This window comes from Nicotiana tomentosiformis, chromosome 11 (assembly GCF_000390325.3).
Source record: "Nicotiana tomentosiformis chromosome 11, ASM39032v3, whole genome shotgun sequence".
Classification (NCBI taxonomy): Eukaryota; Viridiplantae; Streptophyta; class Magnoliopsida; order Solanales; family Solanaceae; genus Nicotiana; species Nicotiana tomentosiformis.
Genome location: NC_090822.1, coordinates 105,027,139 through 105,052,508, shown reverse-complemented (window position 1 = coordinate 105,052,508; position 25,370 = coordinate 105,027,139). Strand labels below are relative to the sequence as shown.

The window sequence follows — 25,370 nt, the reverse complement described above, 5'->3', positions numbered from 1 at the left end:
CGTATAAGCGAGGTGATGAGTGTTTACACGTTGTCAAATTAATTATTTGCATAATTATTTGAAAATCATAAATCGTTTTAAATCATGAATTAATTATTATATTAATTATTTCTCTCATATTCCTTGCTCAATATTATGCCATGAATCCATGCTATAATTGTTACATGCTTATTTGATTTATGTGTCTTAATTGCTACTTGACATTTAGCATACTAATTATTAAATTGCCTATTTTCTCGTTAATTTTTACAATTAATTGCTACTTGTCATCACTTATTTCTAAATAAATCATAATTATTGCATGCTTGTTGTCTTATAATTTCATATTAATTATTGCATTTATTTGAGTAATTTCTTTTATAAGAATTGAAAAATTATATTATTTGAGGAGCGGGTTGGATGTCGCAACAGAAATAAAAGTGAATATATTGGAGGAGCAGGTTGCACGCCACAATATAATTGATTGAAATGAATATATTGGAGGAGAGGGTTGCACGCCGCAACAGAATTGATTGAAAAGATATATTGAGGATCGAGTTGCACGCCGCAATAGGATTAAATAAAAATGAATATATTATGGGATCGGGCTGCACGCCACAACAGAATTGAATATGAATATATTATGGGATCGGGTTGCACGCCGCAACGGAAACTGATTGAAATAATAATTGGTTATGACTGCCGAGTTGGCTTCAACTGTTGAAATGAGTTACCTGTTTTATTTCTAGTATTGTTGTTATTATTATTATTATTATTATTATTATTATTGCGTACATGTTAATGCAAGTGACTTGCCTTAGCCTCGTTACTATTTCGTCGAGGTTAGGCTCGGCACTTACTGGGTACATGGGGTCGGTTGTACTCATACTACACTTTGCACTTCCTTTGCATAAACCAGAGTTGGTCATAGTGGCGTACAGTAGATTTGCTCGGATTCAGCTATTTGCAGGAGACTTGAGGTATAACTGCATGGCGTTCGCAGTTCTGAAGTCCCCCTCCACTTTATCGTAGCTGTGTATTTCTTTCAGACAACTTCACTTTTATTCAGACCTTTATGGATTATTCACTTTATTTCGGACTTTATTTTCGCATCTGTTTCTTTGTTATTAATTAATTTTAAAATTATTTAAAAATAGCTAATATTATTCTAACATTGGCTTGTCTAGCAAGTGAAATGTTAGGCGCCATCACGGTCCCGATGGTGGGAATTTCGGGTCGTGACAGTAAGAGCCTAGGAGTATTTATTATATTTCTAGTGAACAAATTAAGGTTAATATGGTCAATTTTATTGTTAATTAATGCTAAAGAGTAAATTTATTAATATGTGTGAAAATAACTAAAAAAATCAATTAAAGTGAACCGGAGGAAGTATATAAATTTTTGGGACTTTAAAATTAATATCTACAATTATCTGCATATTTAAGCTTGATCAAGTGCATACATAATATCAATCATACACATAATAGTTTTCAACGTGCTCACATTTGTCCGAATAAAAATAATTAAAAAAATGTTGAAATAATTCATATACCGAAAGACAAAGTTAGAATATAATCTCAATATTTGAGGAAGTCAATATGGAGGGAAGATAAAATAATAGGAGTAAAAGTAAACTTTCAATTATTTTACCTTCCCTCCAATATTTTCGTGTAAAATTCCCTCTCTCATCCATTCCCTCCCTGTAAACCACGAACCACCTTCCACTAAGATAAACTTAAGGTATTCAACTCTAATACAACTACATAGACTCCAATAGAGAAGCGAAATTCGTGCATATATTTTCTACTTTTACTTCTTTTTCTCCCAATTGCTTTTTATTATTCTAACGGATGGCCATCCACATCCAACCATCGCAAGTGCCATCATCTTCGCCGTAAAGGCAACTCCTCTCATCTCTTGTCTAGTTTTAACCTTTTTAAAATTTCTACCTAATAAAAGTTCCTAACACCATTTACCAAGGCTCTATTAGTTTTTAGAGTCGGATTCAGGATTTAAAGTATATGATTTTCTATAGCGATTTTAAATAAATATACAATAAGTAAATTGATTCACAATCAAATATTTATGAATATTTAGTAGATTTTGTAATATATATACATAGTATATCCAAAAACTATTGGGTTCCCGAAAACCCACATGTAATAGGCTGGATCCGCCCCTGCAAGGAGCAGCTCCACAAGTATTTGCTGTGAAAATCGTCTTTTGCTATAATTGAGTACCTTAATTCATGACTTAAGGAAGGAATTCTTGATATTATTTTGATGAGGAGGTAAATTTCTACTATTTTTTATCCTTCATTTTAATTTTTTTCCGTGTATGGTATATCATATAGTTAATGATTTTGTATACAAGTTACTATCTATTTCTCATTTTATTATTATTGCTTCACTAAATAAAGTTAGTTTCTGATTTCCGTTTGAAGATATATTTTTCAAAATCTTGAAATTAAAAAATATTTATTAACTTTTTTCCCCCCGTATATACAGGGACATGAAGGTGTAAAAAGTGTTTGGGAAGTTTGTAGACAAGGGGTGTTACATTAGCACACGAGGAAGCAACATGCTTGTCTTTGTCTTTTTTAGTTTACCATAGTTCCCACAATTTCAATTTGACTTTTCATATTTTAGGTATTTCACTTTATTTACCCAATGAGTTTGTACTTACATGTTTTCTTAGAATAATCACATATGTATTAGTATCTGATTTTGTATGAATGTTTATATTACGTTTCTCTTTCATTTTTGTGAGCATTAAATATATATACAATTTGTCACAATTTTTTTTATCTTTAAATATTTATATAGTTTAGGACGATCACATTTTCGTCACAAAATATCTTTTTTAATCTACAGAATGTAAATTGTATTGCTACATTTTCATTCGTCAAAAATTGATATTAACATTTAGTGACAAATTAATTTGTCCAGAAATGGCCTTCATAATAATAATATAAACGTATTTTAACTACAAATTAACTTAATATTTGATGACAATTATGACAATTAAAATTGTCACTAATTAAGACAACATATAGTGACAAATTAGTCTTATCACTAATAGTATCATTTGTCGAGACACAAAAATAGTTTCAACTACGGAATTGCCGCTTCTCGGACAAACAAATTTGTCGTTAATTTATCTATTTAGAGACGAAATTTTCTTTTGTACATAAAGTATAACCATTTTGTGACAAAATCACATTCCTTTAACCACAAATTATGCATAGCTTTAAAGACAATCATCATCGTCACTAATTAAAATTATAATTAGTGACAAATTAGATTCGCTAGTATTAAAGACTTTTTTAGCGACGATATAGTGTTTTTAACTATAAATTTTTACACTTTTTATGACAAACAAGTTCATCATAAATATTACATATTTGAAGACAAAAGAATTTGTAGTTAATATAACTTTATTTAGCAACGAAACACAAAATTGTCTTTGCATACTATTAGTGACGGTGTTTTAGGGATCAAAGTTTGACAAAAAGAAATTTGTCACAAAAAAACTTTTGTGACAAAATATGAATTTTAGGTGATAAAATAATTTATCACCTATAATCAAATTTGTTGTAGTGCTATTGTGGGTCTGAAAAGATACAGAGATAGGCCGAAGAAGTATTAGGAAGAGTAATTAGACAGGACATGGTATGTTTTCTGCTGACCGAAGACATAACCCTAGATAGGAAGTTATAGAGGTTGGACCTTAGGGTAGAAAGCTAATAAGTTCTCGAGTGTATAACACTATATTTGATTCGTTTTTTCCCCATATTAGTATCATCATTTTCGTATTTCGTACTACTCTTCAATATTTCTTTTGCTTTGTTATTTTGTTGTTGTTTATGTTCTTGTCTTTAGTATTTTCTACATGGTCTCTTCTTTACTATCCTCCTATTCAAACCTGCTGAGAATTATTTTTCTTGAGTCGAGGGTCTCTCAAAAATAGTCATTTTACCTCCACAAGATAGGGGGTAAGGTCTGCGTACACATTATGCTCCCCAGACTCCACACTGTGGGTAATACACCGAGTATGTTGTTATTGTAAAACACTTGGAGTTATTTGCTCCCCAGACTCCACACTGTGGGTAATACACCGAGTATGTTGTTATTGTAAAACACTTGGAGTTATTTGAATTGCACTGAATTCATACAGTAACTTTGTTTCATATGTTATTCCACTTATACACCAACTTTTATAAGAATATCATTGGGAATGATTTAACAAAGAAAGAGCTGGAAATATATTTCAAAATGTCTTGCATATATGATTTCCAACGGAACGTTGTTCTGGTGGCAAAATTGAGGCCCTGTTATAACCTTGAATTTTCGGGTTCATTCTCCTAAAAATTAAATTGAGGCCCTGTTATAACCTTGAATTTTCGGGTTCATTCTCCTAAAAATTAGGACGTATAGCTCATTTTATTTCTATTCCTCCTTGGAAGATGTGCAACATTGTACTACTAGTATATACTCCATTGGTTTTGAACTTGTTTAGGGCATCTCCAACTTTTGGTCCTCCCGTTTTGTGATAAGTTACTTCAACCATTCTTTCATTTTTTTTTTCATAAAAGAGAATATTTTTTTTTATATTTTTCTCTCTCTTCTATATTATATTATTATCTTTTATTTCAATTTTTATTTTTTAAATTTCATTAAACAAATTTCATCTTTTATTTTCATTAATTTTTAATTTTCATTAAAACAATTCCATAAAATTTTAAATAATATAATTTGTAAGCAATTATTATAGATTAATTAATAATTCAAATAAAAGTGAAATCATTGTGATACAAGATTAATTAAATACATATTACATAACGATAAAATTCATTCAAAATACTACATAAATATTCAACTTCAACCTCTAGTATTCTCCCATAAATAATGTATTAATGCATTACGGAGTGCAAAATGAGCATCTTTGTCCTTAATTCTTCTATGTCGAGCTAAAAATTCTTGAAATCGTTGATTTTCATCTACTATTATTTCTACTGTTGGAGGTGGACCTTCCAAATTATATTGAATTGGTGCATTAAGATCACGCTCATTCTCGATTATCATATTGTGCAGTATAATACATGTAGTCATTATATCATGTAGCACTTCTTTTTGCCAAAAAACGTGAGGGTCCTGCAACAATTGCAAAACGTTGTTGCAAAACTCCGAATGCACGTTCAACATCTTTTCGATATGATTCTTGTTTCATCGCAAAATATTTCTTCTTTGCCGAACATGGCTCACGAATAGTTTGCACAAGGGTTGACCATTTTGGATATATACTGTCAGCTAAATAATAACCCATATTATATTCTTGTCCTTGAACAACATAATGGGCGGGAGGAGCAGTACCTGCAGCAAGATCGAAAAACAAATGTGATGACTCTAAAATATTAATGTCATTATTGGTGCCGGACATACCAAAATATTCATGCCATATCCAAAGGTCATAATCAGCCACAACTTCAAGAATAATTGTTGGCGATCCACGAAAATTAATTTATCAAAATTATACGCCAAAGTTAAGATATAAAATTAATATTATAAAGATATTATATAAACATAATTAGGTATATATAAAGAGATAAATTAAAAGAGTTAAATAATAAAATATGCATAAATAGTAATTGGGGAGATAATAGTGTACCCCATATTTAGAGGAACACTATTCATCCCCCATTTTGGGGGCAAAAATAGGGGAGGGTTGAAGCTTCATTATGACAAAAATTGACCCCATTATGGGGAAATGGGGAGGGTTGGAGATGGCCTTATTACTGAGTACTTTTTAGACCTAGTTTTATATAACAACAATAACAACCCAGTATAATTTTACTAGTGGGGTCTGGGAAGGGTAGATTGTACGTAAACTTTAACTCTCCACCTTGCTCTTGGGGTTAAGATGCTAATATTTGTACTTCTTTTCTAGACCTAGCTTTATAATTATCCCAATATTTGTACTTCTTTTCTTTTTAATAGCTTACTGCCTCCAATGCCACCAATAGCCTACTGAAGAGAAACTCCTGCTGACTGAGGAAGGTGGTTGCAACCATACTTCATCGCACTTCGTTTTGAGCTTTCTATTTTTCTAGAGCACAGTGTTAAGAAATTAAGATCCTTACGCATTTGGTTGTGTTTTTATTTGTTGTTTTTCACTTTCGGTTGTCACTTTTTAATGCGAAAATAATATTTGAACAAAAAGTACCTCTACTTAACACACTAGTATGAACTACTGAATTTTAGAATAAAATATATCAGAGGAAATTCAAAAATGTGTGACATGAATTCCAGATTTAATTATTTCTATATTCCAGCTTTTTTCAGCAGTGAATAGCACAAAATTTATAGTCAAGGTAATTTTAGAAAATTGAGAGCATTCAAATCAAATTTGGTTGTTTCACCCGTTTTCTTTCTCTCGCCGGCGACGGAACTGGAAAGCCAATGTTGCGACGTGACAGCAAACTCCGGTAGCGCTCAACGCTCTCTGAAAAGAACACTCCCGATGGCTCGACGGAACCATAACTTCAACGCTTCTGAATTCCAAATTGTGAAAATTAATTGGTATGGTTGAAATTGTCTCACGAGTAAAGAGGTTAGAGATGGTGATAGTTTTCTTTATTCAAATTCAGTGCAACTCTTTTGAGTGTTTTCACATGTATTCTCTCCTTTCATTTTCTGGAGTTTAAACTTCAGCACAAATTTAAATTCTGAGCAATTTTTGGAGTTCCAACTAATAAAAATTTAAAGAAAGAATTACAAGAAAATACACGTGAGTTTTGTTACGCGGTGCCTTTCTGAGATTCGTTGGAAGGGTGACGCAAGGCTAAGCAATCGATGTCAGTGCAGTTACTATCCGCCAACTGAGGTCCCCTCCATACGCTAGACGAGATTGTCAGTGCCATACGGGATAACCAATGTCAAGAGCAATTGAGAGAACAGAAACGAGAATTGAGAATGAAAGAAAGCTTGATTGCATTAATGAAAGCTATTACATAAAAGCAATACGGTGTCGAGGAGGAGAGACATCAATACATAGAATTGTTTGCTTGCTAGAAAGTTTGATTGATTTATCCTCCTAATGGTGCTTAAAAAAAATAAACCAAAGTTACAAGACTTGACCTAACTAAGCTAAAGAGATATAATAGAAATACATGAAATAAAACTACTCTATATTTACAATGAAAATGACTTAGATTCCTACAAAGTAGAAGTCGGTCAGTTGGCAGCAATCTTGTCTTTAGCATCAGGGTCTGCGTGCGCGGCATTGTCTGCGCATACGACGCTGTTGACATCTACCTGTGGCTGGGCGCTGGCGAGGGCTATCGGTGAGGCGACATAGGCACAGACGCGCTTTTCACGTGGCGCGGCCAAGACCACGGGGCCGACCATGGCGCTAGGCGTTGGGAGGCTTGACAGGACGCCATGGGGCACGTCCAAGGAGTCATGGGGTATGGTTGGAAAGGCGCCCATGACATTCTCCCCAACCTGAGTTAGCGACGTCCTCGACACCTTACTTGCAAGATAATCATCGATCAGGCTCTTGTAGGCTTTGAGGTTTGGTCCCCTCTCCCAAATATTCTTTTCTGCATCACAGCCCTGCCATTTTACCAAGAACTCTTGGTGATCTTTCCTTGAAGCATGAACCACTCGATCATCGAGAATAGCTTCTACCCGCTTTTTTCCGGTTGAATTAGGGCCTCGAATACTGGGTATTGTGAGTTGGCTCCGTGAAGAATCCTCCATGTCTTCCCGAAAGGGTTTCAGAAGACTGACATGGAATACTGGATGAATCTTCCATCAGGCTGGGGTATCCACCCGGTAACAAATGTCCAATGTATTTTTGCAATAGATGAGGGTCATGGACCCCTACAAACAAGTATCGCTTTAGAATTTTCACCATTACTTTGTCTCCTACTTGGTATTCAACAAAGCGACGATTTTGATCAGCACGCTTCTTCATCTGTTTTTGGGCTTTGACTAGATAGCTCCGCACTATCTCCAAATTTCACTTTCATTCCTTCGAGAAGCTATCAGCTCGAGGAGATTTCGACATGTTTGGGGCCTTCACAGTATGTGGGAGTAGCGGTTGTTGTCCGGTAACAATTTCAAAAGCGCTTTTGTTTGTACTAGAGCTCTTTTGCCAATTGAAACACAATTGAGCAACATCCAGAAGCTTCACCCAATTCCTCTACGATCCGGTAACAAAATAGAGGAGATATTCCTCTAGCATGCCATTAAACTGCTCTATCTGGCTATCAGATTGCGGATGAAAACTTGAACTATGTCTCAATTTGGACCCGAGGCACTTAAAGAGCTGAGTCCAAAAGTTGCTAGTGAAACGAGAGTCTCGATCACTAACGATGTCTTTAGGCAGACCCCAATATTTGACAACATGAGAGAAGAAGAGTTGGGTTGTATCTTATGCTGATATATATTGTGGGGCAGCTTTAAATGTAGCATACTTGAAAAACCGATCTACCACAACTAAGATAGTTATGAGATCTCCGACCTTGGGTAGCCTGGTGATGAAATCCAGCGAAGCGCTTTCCCAAGGTCTCTTTGGAACAGGCAATGGCTCCAAAAAGGCCCGCTTGTGTCAAGCAGTCTGACTTGTCTTTCTGGCATACTAAGCAAGTCTTAACACACTGAGCAACATCATCAGCTATTTGCATCCAATAATAAGCACGGCGCAACAACGCCATAGTGTGCACTTCACCTGGATGGTCGGCCCACAAAGTATCATGGCATTCCATCATAAGAGTCCTTCGCATATCTCCTCCTTTAGGAACCATAAAGTCGATTTCCTTTCACCTTCAAGAACCCATCTTTCATGTAGAAGTGGTGAGTCTTGCCCTGTCCTACCAAATCGACCAAATACTGTGCAGTAGGATCCTTTAGGAGTAGATCTTGTATCTCGTCTCTTATAGTGGTGGCCACTTCGCTCCCCCTTAGGGGCGCGAGTAGGCACATCGATGTTAAGTTGGCCCTTCGACTGAGCGCATCAACAACTTGGTTGGTCTTCCCGATTCGGTACTCTAGGTTGAAGTGAAATTTCGCTAGAAGTTCCTGTCACCTGGCCTATCGACCATTCAGCTTTGGCTGGGTCATGAAATGGCTAACAGTTGTGTTGTCTGTCTTGACCACGAACGGGGTTCCCAGCAGATTGTGCCTCCAAAGGCGTAAGCAATGGACAACAACCAATAAATCTTTTTCGTGGGCGGCATAGCGCCGTTCTGCATCCTTCAACTTCCGGATCTCGTATGCCATTGGATGCCCCTCTTGTAGCAAGACTCCGCCCAGAGCATAGTCAGAGGCATCCATCTGTACTTCAAATGGCTTGGCCAAATCATGAAGGGCCAAGATGGGGCTACTAGACGTAGCTGCTTTCAATGTGTTGAAGGCCTCTACTCGACTGGGATCCCAATCCCAAGGCGTGACCTTCTTCAGGAGTTCTGTCAACGGCAATGCAATGAGAGATCAATTCTTCACAAATCACCGATAGAAGTTGCATAGGCCAAGTAACACTCTCAAGGCGTGGATATCCTTAGGCCGCGGCCAGTCTGTAACGGCCTGAATCTTCTGTTAGTCCATCTTTATCTGCCCTTCCTAGATGACATGTCCGAGGAAGTCAATCTGCTTTTGGGCGAATGCGCACTTGGACAGATTCGCATATAATTCATGTTCCCGCAGTCGGGCTAGGACCTTCCACAGGTGTTCCTCCAATATTTTGCTATATATCACAATGTCGCCCAAGTAGACTACTACAAACTCATCAATGTACTTGCGGAAGACTTGGTTCATCAATGTGCAAAATATGGCTGGAGCATTAGTCAAGCCGAATGGCATGACCAGGAAGTCTGATAAGGACTGTGGCTGGAGAGTCACTGTGTTGAAAGTCTGATAAGGACTAAGTATGGATGCTGGGCTCTAAAACTGGAAAAAAGATGTGATGTAGAGGGTGTGAAATGCTTAAATGGAAACAGATCTTCCTTAAAAATCACATTTATGCTGACAAAGAATGTTTTAGCATGCAAGTCATAAAGTTTATAGCCCTGTTGAGTAGATGAATATCCCATTAGAACTGATAGAATAGCCCTGGCTGACAGCTTATCAGTGATATTTGGACTTGATGCATATGCAAGACAACCAAAAACCCTCAAGTGGTCAATACCTGGAGGGTGCAAGTGCAACAGTTCAAAGGATGATTTGTTTTCTAGAATAACAGAAGGTAGTATGTTAAGTAGATATACAGTTGTAGACATACATTCCCCCCCAGAACTTCACAGGTACACCCCTTGAAACCTCAGTGACCTAGCAACATTCAGAATTGATCTATGTTTCCTCTCTACTATACCATTTTGCTGAGGTGTGTAGACACATGAACTTTGGTGTATCATGCCATTTTCCTTAACTAATTCATCAAACTGAGAGTTAAAAAACTCACATCCATTATCTGTTCTTAGAATTTGAACATTGGAATTGAAAATGTTCTTTATCATAGCTAGAAATTGTCTTATAACAACAATAGTTTCAGCTTTATTATTCAACAAGAATATCCAGGTGTACCCGGAGAAATTATCTACTAGTATTATAAAGTACCTCTTACCATCATGTGTAGGCACTCTATATGGACCCCAAACATCACCATGTACTAGTTGAAAAGGTTTATTTAAACTAGTTATACTAGTAGGAAATGAAAGTTTAGACTGTTTTACAAGTGGACACACTGTGCAATGATAAGTTTTATCTGGCTTGGACAGTTTTAAAGACTCTATTTTCCTAAGTACATCGAGTGGTGCATGTCATAGTCTATTATGCCATATAGATAAAGGAACACTAACAGACATAGAAGAGCAAATGGAGATAGTTCTAATAGGCTGTTGTAATTGAGTTGGAGTTGAGGTTGCCTTCAGGTAGTACAATCCACAGTCTTCTCTACCAATCCCCCTCGCCTGTCCACTGAAGATATCCTGAAAGATACATAAATCAGGAAAGAATGCCACACAACATCTCAGTTCCTTTGTCAACTGAGAAACATATAGTAGATTAAACTTGAAATCAGGGATATGCAGGACATTATGAATCTCTTGATTTCTGAATATGCTAGATGTTCCTGTATTTGATATTGATACTGCATTATCAGTTGGTAAATATACTTTTCCACCTTTTAGGTTAGAGTCTTCATCCAATTTATTCAACAAATTAGAGTTTGCCACCATGTGATTAGTAGTCCCAGTATCAACTATCCACCTATCATCAACCACTCTGGATAGAAAGGAGAATATACTTGCTGCTGCTGCTGCTCCTACTGTTGGTTGAGTAGAACTTCCTTCCTTATTTATTTTGCCAAGCATTTGTAAGATTTGTTGATATTGTTCTGGAGCAAAGTAGGGTGTTGAGGCAGGAGTTGGAGTCAATTGTGGTTGTGGCTTAATCATATCACCATTATAACCTCCAATATTATTTTTTACAAAGTTAACTGCTGGAATAGGTTCCTGAGCTCCGGATGGATGCATTTGTAAACCAGCAGTTACATATCCTCCACTATTCCCTGCAAAGTTGGCTGCAGATAAGGCGCCTCCCTTTATTTTGCTTTTAAAATCAGCAGGATATCCATTCAATTTGAAACAGTTCTCTCTAGTGTGTCCCTTATAGTTACAATAGTCACATACAAGATTATAATTTCTTCTAGATTTCTGATGAAAACTACCTCTAGTAGAAGACACAAAGGCAACAAGATTCATGGCTATCTACAGAAGCACCAGTATGAGCAATAGCCCTTTGACTTTTCCTCTCCGTTAACATCGAATAAGCTTTGTTAACAGAGGGAGCATGAATCATCATTAACAATTGACTTCTCGCTTGTTCATACGACTCATTAAGTCCCATGAGAAATTGTAGAAGCTTCAATCTCTCCATAAACACAATAAATTCACGAGACTTCTCACAGTCACACCCAGAAATTGGTGCTAGACTATCAAATTTTGCCCACAGTAGACGTAATTTAGAAAAATATGAGGAGATTGAGCTAGTACCTTGATTTACTGTGGCAATGCTTTTGTGAATCTGAAAAATTTAGGAGAGATCAACCTTGTCGAACCTCTCTTTCAGGTCATTCCACACAACACTAGCATTTGAAAAATAGACATTTCCGCTGAGTAATTCTGGCGAAACGCAATTCATTATCCACGACAGCACTATTGCATTGCATATGTCCCAGAGATCCGCTAGATTTGGACCATAATTCTCTCGCTTGCACTTGCCATCTATGAACCCTAACTTGTTTCGTCCTAAAATGGCAATCCTCATAGCACGACTCCACACAGAGTAATTCTCTAGACCTCGTAGTTGTAATGAGATCAAAATTGTTTCTGAATTGTCATTAGAGTTCAGAAACAGAGGATGACTGTGACCTAATTTTTCTGGAGCTTCGTTATCGACTTCTGCCATTGTTGAGCTCACAAGCAATTACTGAAACGAGTGATTAATCTCAAGCGGTAGGCTCTGATACCATGTCAAATTGTTACACTACAGTAATATAAAGTATTTAGAAGAGAGCTTGAATTGAAGGAGAGGAAAACTTGGAGAGAAAGATTACTTCATTCTCATTTTCTTCAACTACAACAAATGAGTTGCATCACTGATATATATACAAGTTAGAGTTCTATATCACCAACTAACTCTAACTTTAATACTAACTCTAGTAAAATTACTAACTCACTTGCTAATCACCTATCTAACTAACTCACTAACCGACTAATGCCACATCATCACATCAGCTTGCTACACTCTTAACAATTACATCATGAAAATATCCTTGTCTTCTAAACGAGAAGTAACAGAAAAAAGAATAACTATAGAAAAAGGAATTTTAACACATAATATACCGAAGTATCCTTAAATTTTTGTGATGTTTAACGGGTCATTCTTCATATTAAAGCATATTACTAAAAATAAAATATTTAAAACTAAAATATTTCAACAATTCCAAATTTCAAATTTAAAATATGATAGAAATTTCCTTCAATAAAGTTGTTGGAGTGCTAATTTTTGGAGTCAAAACATGTGAACAAAAGAACATTTTTAATTTTCATGATGACAAGAGAATCCTTTCCAAGAAAATAAACAATCCACACACACCTACCGCCTTTGTTTTTAAATATTCTTCATTTAACTTTACTATTATTATATAGATTGGAAAAGCATACCAATTACTACATCTCAGTCCCCTCAGCAGAGAATCTCTCACTCTGCGAAAAATGGCGGAGAAGAAGCGATTGGTAACTGTTGCTGCTCTGCAGTTTGCCTGTACCGACGATGTCGCTACCAACGTCGGCACTGCCGAGAGGTATTTGTTGCTCTTTCTTTCATAGCCCCTTTTGCATATATGTATTAATTACTTATATGGCCAGTTTTGGTTATCTTTTTCAAGTTCAGTAGAAATACAATTAGGATTTCTAAAAAGTTGAAGACTTTTGTTGTGTCCTCATATGTCAATCACAATTAGAATGTTTTTGTAATCTAAGAGGTTAATTTTGTAGCTCACTGGTAAGGGAATTGGGATTTGGTATCATTGAGCAAATATGTGTTCTTTAGATTTGCAAAAGGGGAATTATTTTGATGACATTTAGGGGTCGTTTGGTTTATAAACCAGTGGTGCAGGAATTGTAATGCTGAGATTATTTTGAAAATCGGGCCTTTGGTTATTTGTACTAAAAATGGGGGTTATACAGGGCGTTAATGATGGGTTTGAGGAAAAGACATTAGGCTAATTTTGTTTTTTAGTGTTTAATCCTTATATTGTTATACCATGCTATAGGCGGGTAATAATACACCAATTGCTGTAGTAAAGTATACTAAGATTAGTTACGCAAGATTCAAAATACAACCAAACACCGGATAAAGCAGTACCAAATTTTATACCATGATTTCATCTTATACATCAAAACCAAACAGGTCCTTACATATTGTGGCTCTAAGATTATGGCTTTGATACAGATTGGTTAGAGCTGCTCATCAGAAGGGTGCAAATATCATCCTCATACAGGTACAAGACTGCCCCATTGTTGGAATATTTGGCTATTACACGAGAACCCATGTGTGAACATGTTGTCAGCTTTTTTATCCATTGTTTCTTGTTCAAGTGCTGGAACTTTATTCCCGAGCTGTTTGTTTTCCCTCGAATTGTGTTATTGCTTCCTTTACGTGGTAGTTTACACTGAGATTGTTGAAAGTTATATTTAAAGGTTTGGTGGTCCTTAATAGGTTAGAGATGAGACCTTTGGCCTGTCTTAGGGCATAGCTTAATGGAATGCTAGTCTGGTCATACCTGTCAACAGCATGTTAACTGATACTAGGAGTTGCTTGGCCAGTTCTTATGAGAGTTCCTGATCGAATGGTCCCTTAAGTTTGGGAGAAGATTTATTTCCATAAATATAATACAACTCTGAGCATATTTGAGAACTTTCGGTCTCCGTTAACAAACTCTGTAAATGTGATGGAATGGTTGTTGTGCTTTGTTATTTTAAACTAGAAGCATCTTTCTTTAATGTCTTGTTAATTCTGCAATTCAACAGTGGATGCAGAATTACATGTACAATCGAGATAGTCAATATCATTTCTAAGTCACAACTAGCCAAATAGTAAAGTATTTCAAAACATTCTGCTCGTAAAGGTTATAACCAGTCCAATAAAAACAGCACCTAAATAACCTTGGCTGCAGGACAGCTGTCTTTTTCCAGTATATTGAAACCATTATAAAAATAACTATACATGAAAACATTAAGAGAGTGAGAGAAAGAGAGATAAGAGGATAAAGAACAATCTATTGAATATCAGACCATTATACTAATATAATAGGCAAGTGTTCAAAAATTTAAGCGAAAATAAGTATGTGTCGTGAATACTTAGCATAAAGCATGTGCTTGCACCAAAACCAGATGAAGAATCTTCACATAATAAATAAGCTGAGGTAAGGGGCACGGAAAGGAAGAACCTGATAAGTGAGTCAATAGGGATTACTAGAAATCAATATGCATGATATTCAGAATTGAAGTTTCACTGATCGATTAAAGTAGTATGATGATTCTCCTTACTCTTCCTGTATTTTATCCTCTTTCGGGCGTCCTTTCAACCATTCTTTTCTCTGTGTATATATATTTCTTATGCGTGTGTAAAAATTCTGTGTCTTTCTCCGCTTGATTTTTGTTTCAGTTGCTTAGTATAACCAGTTCCTTCGCCTGCACCCATTCTTTTAAGCATTTAGAGCTTTATTCAGTAATAGTTCTGAAAATTTCCTGATAACTCCTAGATCCCTCCTGACCTCTTTCATAACTCCTGTGCTTCTTGGTCCATACATTGCAAGTGTGGAAACTTAACTTGAATGCAGAGAGAGCAAGCACCATTTAATGGCCAGTAAGGATGGAAAACAATAGCGGGTCTTTAACAGAGTGCTGGGTCATTTCATACGACAATTTTGTTCTGTTGTTACTGGCTCTTTTTCGTAGACAGGTGTGAGAATGAGGGATAATTGCTGAAGCAGGGAGGTGGTTATAGAAGGAACCATGAGCAGCGTCGGACCATTTTGTCACATTTAATGGAGCTTGTTATCTGATAGCAGAAGCACTCAGTTTTTTTAAATTTAAGTAAGCGACCAACAATTGCTATCAAAGCAAGAAGTATAGACTATAGACTTGTAGGACATGTCTCACAGCTACTAAACTTAAGGGGTTAGATATGCTCACGGTCATAATATAAGGACAAAGATAAACGTACCCCCAAACTTGTAGGACCATTTGAGTTAAACTCGTCTTTGTAGTTTCCTCTTGTCTACTTTCTTGCTCATGCTAATGCGTAACAAAGTAGTTCAAAAAATCTGTGCCACTTCTGTTCCAGATTGGAGGCATATTCTGGAGACTTGGCTGGTACTTGGCTTGGTTTCAACTTGCTTCAAACAACCTTGAAATAGAAATGTTCATTTGGTTTAGCTGTTAGATTCAAGAGAACATGATTGGGAAGTTAGCTAAAATTAGAGCTGTTAATATGGGCGGGCCCGGCCCCGCCCACGTGGGCTTTAGCAATTGACGGGCTGGGCTGAACTAGTCCACCATTTTGATGGGCCTTATAATGGTCAGTGTGGCCGGCCCATCATTTTTAAAAAATATAGTTTTATATTTTTTCTTTAAGTTCTAACCTAAAAAAGATAAAATTTTAAAAGTTAACAATCTTATTGGAAAAATTTCACAAAACTTAATAACTTTTTATACTGTTCCAATATATCACAATAAGCACTAAAAAAAGTACAAGACAAGACTATATTTCATTCACTAAAAGTCAAAACTCAAAACAAACTATTCAAGTGACCGTCCATGACGCTTATGGGATATCCAACACATCATTTTCATCAAACACATTTGAATCTGCTTGTGAGAAGGCTGTCTTAACATCTTCACTTTCATTTACATCTACAATTCATATGCAATATTAATTAGTTAAATATTAAGAATAATTAAATTTTAAAAACTAATTAACGTTTTAAGACGTTGATCTTTTAATACGATGAGCTTAATAAATTTTAAGCTTGGGATACTCTTCTTGTTATTTTTAGTGTCATATACTTTTTATATTTAGTATATTTTAAAAACATATATTTATTAAGCCCACGGGCTGGCCCAGCCCAGCCCCAGTCAAGCCTCACAGGCCATGAGCTTACTCGGGCTGGACTTAAAAGCCTCGTTTTTAAATGGGCTCCAAAAATTCTAGCCCAACCCTACTAAATCACGGGCTGGGCTGGCCCAACGGTCCAAGCCTATATTGACGGCTCTAGCTAAAATGAACGGAGAAGAATATTAAAACTGGTTATATAACATATTCGAGTCGGAGACAATTGCAAATATTCCAGTATCTTACAACAATAACAAACCTAGTGTAATCCCACAAGTGGGGTCTGGGGAGGATAGTGTGTACGCAGACCTTATCCCTATATTGTGGAGGTAGAGAGGCTGTTTCTGATCGACCCTCGGCTCAGGAAAAGCATAGTCACAGCATAGTTGAAAAGTATTCCAGTATCCTCCGTTAAGTAATTAGATCTTACCAAAGTTTTGTCAATAATCTTCCCCATTTAAGTTGGCCCAAGACTGTTCACTTCCAAAATCTCATCATTACACATCAATGAGTGTTCGGAGTTAAACAAGAGTAGTAAAAATGTAAAATATTAAAGTTTAACGGGGTTTTAAGATAAATATAAGAGAAGCTGTGCCTGAATCCTGAACAACTGTCCCCCCCCTCCCCACAAACACCCCGTAAGGGTTTTATTTTGGGGGGGGGGGGGGGGGGGCAGTATGAGCAGGCCTTGAGAAAAAAAAGATTCGGTTTGGCCTGAGTGTGTCAGAAAGGTTCAGATTTGGCTAAAACATATGAACTTAAGTGAACTGACTGAAATTGATGCCAGTTGAAGCTATTGAAGTGAATCAAACTTATGCAGTGTTGGTTACTGTAATTTCAGCATAGTGTACTGTTTTTTCTTGAATCTTTAGAGGGGGAGTCTAACTCTTCCAGTTATATATTATCATTATACTTTAGTATAAGTATCCTTGGGAGTGCGGCTAACAAAAAGAACAGGATTTATAGCCAAGGTGTTTACAATGTTATATAGGTGTTGGTAACTAATAAGTAATAACTATAGAATGAGGTAAAAAGTTGTATATGATTGTTTAAGTGTTAATGATTACCGTCCTAAGGAGTTGTCAGATCAATTTGAATTGACCTATCACTTTGACAAGTAATCTTGTTTAGCTCAGCATTTAGCAGTTGTGCTTATTCTTGACACAAGTGATTAAGCTAGACAGTCGAATTGTAACTTCATCTCATGTATTTTATACATACCATGACTCAGATTTTTGTTGATCTTCAAAAATTGCCAGTGTCCTTAATACATCAACATTAAAAGAGAATTGTTTTCTCTCAGTTTCGAGTTTCTAATGATATTTTTATAGAGTTAGGGTGATACTCTTGAAGTTTGTAGTCCTATGAACTTCGACTTTTTGAAAGTATTTGGTATTCATCTGCATGTCTGCAGTCCAGTATTCATTGATACTTCCCTATTTACATCTCAGGAGTTGTTCGAGGGCTATTACTTTTGTCAAGCTCAAAGGGAGGACTTCTTCCATCGAGCAAAACCATATCAGGGGCATCCAACCATTGTGAGGTGAAAATTCTGATTACTTCTGGTGTCTTATTGCTGGTTTCGTTAGCATATGTGTCAAGGTTCCAATAACAACCTGGCTTGTTCTTTCTATGTGCATGTTTGTAGGATGCAGAAGCTTGCGAAGGAGCTGGGAGTGGTTATACCAGTTAGTTTCTTTGAAGAAGCAAATAATGCGCATTACAATTCTGTGGCTATTATTGATGCTGATGGCACAGATCTTGGACTTTACAGGAAGTCCCATATTCCCGATGGACCTGGTTAGTAAAACTTGGAAGAACATTCCAAAATCATTGTGCTACTTGTCATTATTCTGTTAGATTTCCTTCAATCACTTTCTTCAATACTCCTTTTTCATCCCCTTAAGTTGTTTGTCTCTACAGGTTATCAGGAAAAGTTTTACTTCAATCCTGGTGACACTGGTTTTAAGGTAAGGAATACTGAAGTCCTGTTACGATATTGCGATAGTGATATTTTCCTGCTTTCCCCTTTGCTCATGGACGTAATGGTGTTCATAAACAGGTGTTCCAGACTAAATATGCAAAAATCGGAGTTGGTAAGAGAATATATGTTGTCATGGTTGTTCTTTAGGTTTCATTGTGTTCTCTACCTTTGATGAACATTTGGATACATAGGAGAAAAATAAAAGTTGTGCTGCTGTGGGCAAAAACCTTAAATCTCCAAAAGTTACTTACATACACTTCACTTTGTAATTTTAAGATTTTATTAAAGAGGACAAAGATACTCTTGTTGTAAATACAGTGAAGACTGAAGATACACTACCGATAGTATTGACTGTTATTAAATTCTGTCCAGCAATTTGCTGGGATCAGTGGTTTCCTGAGGCAGCTCGAGCTATGGCACTTCAAGGTGCAGAAGTACTGTTCTATCCTACTGCAATTGGTTCTGAACCTCAAGATGATGGACTTGATTCTCGTGATCACTGGAGGAGGGTGATGCAAGGACATGCTGGAGCTAATGTGGTACGTTTTATTTTTCATTTTTAACTTTTTTTCCGTTAAGAATGATAAGTAAAAGGGATGTTTATGTTGGCATGAGCAGGATAGCCTAGTTGCAAGGATCCTCCACCTTCAATCATAAGATTTTGGGGGTTTGAGTCACCAAGGGAGCAAAAGTGGGAAAAGGGTCACTATTCGACTCCTGGGCAAGGGGTTAGGATGGTGGGGTTTTAGCATAACCAAAAAAAAAACAAGGAAAGTTGTGTCCCAAGCTAGAATTTGGTCCAGCTAAAATGTTAATTATGCATCTTGATCCTAGTTTATTAATTTTATTATACACCGAGCTGCTTTAGCTTATTCTTTTCTTTTAATCATTCTTTTGCTCGGCTGAGCAACATACCTGTGTTACAATTGGGTAAAAATGTCTGTAAGGGACAAGAATTGAAGAGATGTACAACAAAAAGTTTATGCAAGAAAAAGGAAACACGGAGTCATGCCCCTCTTATATATTTGCTGGACAGATTGGAATAGCCATCAAAAGTGCTTTTCCTCTCTTAACCAACCCCTTCTATTGTAGCTCCTATTTGAGCTTAAAACTGGACTATTTCAGTAGTTCCCTGTGTGTTTTCTTGGTGTGGGTTTCTTCCTCAACTCTAGAGCTGACATTATATGTACCTCAATCTGGATTCATATTCTATTTGATCTTACAAGATACACACACACACACACACACACACACTGCTAATCAATTCTTCACGACAAGCATAGCATTTACTGTACGCTATGTATGCCATTTTCCTATGCATTCTCTGTGTAGAAAAGGAAACTAACAATTATTTGCAACTTTTAGCAAAAGAAGAATTTTGATTTCTGTGGTTTTAATACACCAAAATAAAACCAAACTCGAATTGTTGGTTCTCAACTCATTTTACAAGACCAAAGCCAAGAAAATGACTTTTAAATTGTTGGTTTGGTTTGAATCAATTTGGTTCAGTCTTTTTTCTAGAAACACTTTGTCCACTTTAATTTTTATCGTGTTCAGGTACCTTTAGTAGCTTCAAACCGCATTGGAAAGGAGACAATTGAGACAGAGCATGGGAAAAGCACGATAACATTCTATGGCTACTCTTTCATTGCAGGTAAGCTATTTGACAAAACTTTGTAGCTACAGAACTTGAAAAACATCTATCGCCTTATGTTGCTAAGGGGTTCTGAATCTGGTTTAAAAATGAACAGGGCCCACTGGGGAGTTGGTAGCAGCTGCTGATGATAAAGAGGAAGCTGTTCTTGCAGCGCAGTTCGATCTGGACAAAATCAAGTCCAAAAGGCAGAGTTGGGGGGTATTTCGTGATCGACGCCCTGATTTATATAAGGTTCTTTTGACATTAGATGGAAGCAACCCAGTCAAGTGATTCAAGATGGACCAAGTATCGCCTATTCTCCTGCCCTTTTTTTTGTCAATCTTATCAATAAAAGAGTGAGGACTAAAATATAATCTTGTACTCGAGTTCTGTTGTCATGTAACTCGTTATATGGTGTGATCTGTCACATGCTACACTTTCTGCAATGAATGGCAGAGTTCGGGAGTTTGAATCCCTTAATGTGTAATCAGTAGCATCTATGTGCAACTTTGATGGTTTTTGTCACATCCAAGTAGTGAACACATTCATCATTGGGACCTTGATTTGTATTTGTTTACACTGGTGGATGGCTGTTCTGGAAGATCCCATTTCAGCAAACCATTTCCAGACATAAACACTTGGAATGTCAATTTCTCAATATATCTCTGAAAGCATTGGAGCTATATCTGGTGGTGCACAATATCTTTCATCGTATCATTTTTGATTTTTAGATAGAGTGATTGCATTTTCGGGTCCCTCTATATTCTTTTTTGATCCATTTAGATAGAAAATTGAACATATTCTTTGCCTTATGTTTAGTTGTTTTTTTCATGTGTGCCTATTTAGTTTGGAATTATTTCTTGTGGAATGAATGATCCAATTGCTACAGCCACTTGGAAACACCAAGGCCGCAGATTTATTCTGCTTAGTAAAAAAATCTATGTTTTGATGAATGAATATTTCTGTGTAGAAGATTGTTGTTTCTAATTTTCAGGGAACTTAAGATACTTGCTATGCCATATGTTATACAGATGCATATTTTTGAAGCATATCGTGTTGTATGGTATTATATTGTACTATATCGTTTTGATGTATATAATGTTTGGGTAGATTGTATTAGTTGTCTTATTTCATCATGTCATGCACTAACAATGTAAAAAATATACTTGTCGTATTACAAAGAAAAAGTAAGGTATGAGGTAGGATTATTATATGAAAAGGTAGGGTAAAGGATAAAACATGATTATTTAATAATAAGGGATCTATCTTTTCTTGCACCTAAGGGTGTGACCTAGTGGTCAATGAAGTGGGTGAGAACCATGATGTCTCCGGTTCAAATTCCAGCGGAGTCAAATACTAGGTGATTTCTTCCCATCTATCCAAACCTTGTGGATAGAGTTATCTGGTATCTGTTGCTGGTGGGAGGTGACAGGTATTCCGTGGAATTAGTCGAAGTGCGCGCAAGCTGGCCCGGACACCATGGTTATAAAAAAATAATAATAATAAGGAAGTGCAAGATGAGAGAAAAAGACTAGGTGCGACCACAACAAATCGATCGTAAAGTGGTACTTTTTATCGTTACAAGCTGTATGCTTTTGTAGGAAAAGTGATTCCATACTTGTGTTACTGGGGTTAGCATATATTGGTGGCATAATTGAGGTGCGTCTGAGCTTGCTCAAACACGGGCGAAGTGCATAAGTAGTCACTTTTAAGCATATTATTTAAAATATATTTACAATTTACAATGTATTTCAATTCACTCAAACTTCGGGATTAAGTATCCTGAATTTTTGAACTGCTAATTTGGAGTTCAGGACTTAATGTCCTAAATTTTTGCGTTGCTAATTTGAAAGTCCTTAATTTCTAAACTACTAACTTAAAATTCAGGATATAAGATTCGGATTTCTGGATATATTTTTCGAACTTTAGGACTCGATGTCCTGAAGTTTTAAACTTTGAGGTTTAAACTTAAAGATGCCGTTTCCTGAAGTTTGAGCGAATTAGCTAATTTTTAAATATATTGTAATTTGTGGATATATTTTAAACAACATGTTTAAAGTGACTACCTGTGTCATTCCCACAAAATCAAATCATTGTTATTGTTATTGTTATTGTTATTGTTATTATTATTATTATTATTATTATTATTATTATTATTTCCTTTGAAAAAGGAGTTTCTGTGGCCTTTTGAGGCATTGTAAAATTTCCTCTTTTGTGGGTTGCCGTTAGTGATGATTCTGTTCTATTTGGTTCTGTGTTTTGTTATCTTTTCTCATCTAATCAATACCAGTTCTATGCTGAAAAAGGCAATCAGTATTGTACAGAATCTTATCACAGGAAAAGCGTCCTGTTTGTTAGACTGATTTGAAGGTGTTAAAACTACAAATGTCAAAACTTTTCTCCATTTTACTTTGTGATTGTGAGATAAACTGATATTTTTATTTGGTAAACTCACGTTGGCTCTTTCTTAGAGTGTCTCTTCTGTTGGTCCTAAGGACATTGGTAAGTTTTTGAGGATGTCTAGTTAGTGATTCAGACTGTTACATGTGTCTATTGAAATTAGAATATAGGTGGCTTCTTTAGGTCATATTCATATACTTTCGGCTACAAAAAGTTGTAGATATTTTGCAATTTATCTTCATCTGAACATAGGATTACTGTGTCTTTGAGCTACCTTCCCTGTCCTATCTCCCAACACCCCCCCCCCCCCCAATTGCCATTCGAAATTCTATTCTTTTAAGTTTTTTTTAGAGTTTAAGTTCTATTGAGGAGCCTTCTAGTTGGAGGGATTAAGTAGGTTACCCGGTTATAAAATTTGGGATAAAATGTATCATGCATTTGTCCGAGGATATTAGTTAAAATCAGAATAAGTTTTATACCACAATCAAGGAATATCTATATTTTATATTAAAAGTAGGATAAATAATCACGGTTTTAATCCCAGAATAACCTGTGATTGAACCGACCCCGATTGTACTTAAGTTATTTGCTATAACAAGTTACTAAATTAATACTATAATTTTTTTTATAGTTGGTCTTGGTTTGTATAATAAAGACACTGGCTACCAGTATTGGGGTAGTTTTTTTATCCAAATAAGTAGTGACAAGTTCAATTTATAGTAAGCGAAATGTTTATCTTTTTCTTAAACAGAAATTTTATTCACAGTACAAAAAAAAAGGGAACAAATATAGAATGTAGCAAGTGGTTGCTTGTTGTACAAAGTATCCCGTATTTCTGCAGGGTTCAGGGAAGGATCGCACTAGGGGTGTGTGATGTAAGATGTAGCAAATAAATAATTAAAAAAATCATATAGTAAAATGCATCCAGATATGGAATAAAGAATTCCTTTTGCAGTTTCTCTTTATTTGCAGATTTTGCAGAGAAGAAGAAAAACAAAGCTTTTAAACTATATCTTGCAGGTTTCCTGCAACTTTGGAATATAGCAGACAAAGGAAAAACCAAAACAAAAAAGTAAAAACTATGAAACAAAACAGCTTTCATGCAATACATGTTTTAATGATGTTCAACTCCTATACATGCTTTGCATCTTGATTATCATCATGTTCTTCTTCAACATTTTGTGTGTCGTCGTCGTCGTATTCATCTTCATCTTCATCTACAATTTCATCATCTGAATGAATAACATGCATCATTAAACGTCCATCTTCTCTGCATGCATGCAAAAATTCTTGAGTAGGAATTCTAATTTCTTTAAGAATAAACCTCCCATCTTCCCTGAATGATTTAAAGCAAACCCAAGGCTTCCCACTTCTCCCTATGCAAGAAATAGGAGGTGGAAATGACCCTTTGTTTGTTCTTGATCTCTTTGAATAATCATGATTAATTATTAGTTGATTCTCTGGCCTACAGGGAACGCGCGTTCTCCCTTTTTCTTCTTCTTGTTGTTTCTGATTCTCGATACTCAAATCGTTCATTAGGTCCTCAACGTCATCAGAGCTTTCGAATCCAAGGCCTTCTGTGCACATCGATAGACTATCCGATGTTCTTGATGAGAAGCTATCACTATGCCTGTCTTGTTTCTTGTGGCTGCAGCTATTGGTATTTGGATAGTAACTTGAAATGGGGCTCTTGTTTCTTTCATACTTTTCCTTAATATTGTCCAACCCTTCAATCTCAGATTGGTGAATTGCATCAAGGAAAAACGACGACGAAGAAGAAGACAATGATGATGAAGCAGATGACTGAGGTAGACAAGAAGAAAAAGAGGATGAAGAAGAAACAACGGACGAGGAGGAGGCAGAGGAAGATATAGAGTTGTTGTTTTCTTTGAAATGTAGTTCGCCGAAAATCTCAGTGAAGGAGGAGTTATCAATATTAGGTTTCAAGGATTTAGAATTTTTCCATGAGGTTGAGGAGAGGGATTCAATAAGTGTTGGATTTTCAGGCAATGGTTTCTCAAATATGTGTTGTAGGCTTCCACAGGCAGCCATTGTTTTTGTTGCCTTTTTCTCTTTGTTAGTTGGCACAAGACCAACAAAATAATGAATACTAGTAAAAATTTTAAGGCAAAGACCTTCTTCTTCTTGTGTAGAAGGAAGAAATTATGCACGAGATGGACATGAGATTGCTGATAAAGTCAAGAGAGGAGAAAGGTGCTGTTTTGTAGGAGTACCTCTCACTTTGGAAAGTGGAATAAAAGATGAGTGGTTATAAATCTTCTATTCATTTGGTGGTCTCAATTTTACATGTCAAACTGTAAAATCTCTTTCTCTTATCTTTTCTTAGTAACCATTGATATATATAACAAACGATTCAACTACTTTTTACGCGGAAATGAACTGACTTTGGAATATACTGCAAGTTCAACAGGATTGTTGGAGTAATGACTGAATGATAGGGTTATCTTTCTAATCTCTGGCTAGTTAGTGTATTAAACTCTTAATTTCTTGAAATTCTCACGTGGAACACATTTTGCTTCTATAATCAGCCAGACAAAAGCACCATCATTTGTTTATATATGATGACGCATCAAGAGTGTGGTCTAGTGATCAATGAAGTGACTGTAAATCTTAAAGATCGGGGTTTAGATCTTACAGCTTGTTTGGATGGTTGTTATGTATCGTTTTATAA

The 25,370-nt window shown here is 36.0% G+C and overlaps 2 protein-coding genes across 2 annotated transcripts; one reads left to right on the top strand and one right to left on the bottom strand.

Moving 5' to 3' along the window:
- Positions 1–13,054: 13,054 nt before the first annotated feature.
- On the top strand, positions 13,055–20,961 carry LOC104106554 (N-carbamoylputrescine amidase). The gene is made up of 9 exons (XM_009615124.4): positions 13,055–13,344; positions 13,995–14,043; positions 18,110–18,201; positions 18,307–18,458; positions 18,582–18,628; positions 18,721–18,754; positions 19,015–19,181; positions 20,200–20,296; positions 20,394–20,961. The coding sequence occupies exons 1-9, from the start codon at positions 13,256–13,258 to the stop codon at positions 20,567–20,569; spliced, it is 903 nt and encodes a 300-aa protein (XP_009613419.1). The 5' UTR covers positions 13,055–13,255; the 3' UTR covers positions 20,570–20,961.
- A 2,648-nt stretch (positions 20,962–23,609) lies between these two features.
- On the bottom strand, positions 23,610–24,874 carry LOC104106556 (protein FANTASTIC FOUR 3). The gene has a single exon (XM_009615126.4). The coding sequence runs from the start codon at positions 24,728–24,730 to the stop codon at positions 23,810–23,812; it is 921 nt and encodes a 306-aa protein (XP_009613421.1). The 5' UTR covers positions 24,731–24,874; the 3' UTR covers positions 23,610–23,809.
- Positions 24,875–25,370: the final 496 nt, after the last annotated feature.

What these genes read in the sequence shown, in the direction of transcription:
- LOC104106554 (XM_009615124.4), top strand. Translation starts at nt 13,256, where the DNA reads ATGGCGGAGAAGAAGCGATTGGTAACTGTTGCTGCTCTGCAGTTTGCC. An exon ending in CCATATTCCCGATGGACCTG is followed by an intron (nt 18,459 to 18,581) that starts GTTAGTAAAACT and finishes TTGTCTCTACAG; the next exon opens with GTTATCAGGAAAAGTTTTAC. An exon ending in CTGGTGACACTGGTTTTAAG is followed by an intron (nt 18,629 to 18,720) that starts GTAAGGAATACT and finishes GTTCATAAACAG; the next exon opens with GTGTTCCAGACTAAATATGC.
- LOC104106556 (XM_009615126.4), bottom strand. Translation starts at nt 24,730, where the DNA reads ATGGCTGCCTGTGGAAGCCTACAACACATATTTGAGAAACCATTGCCT.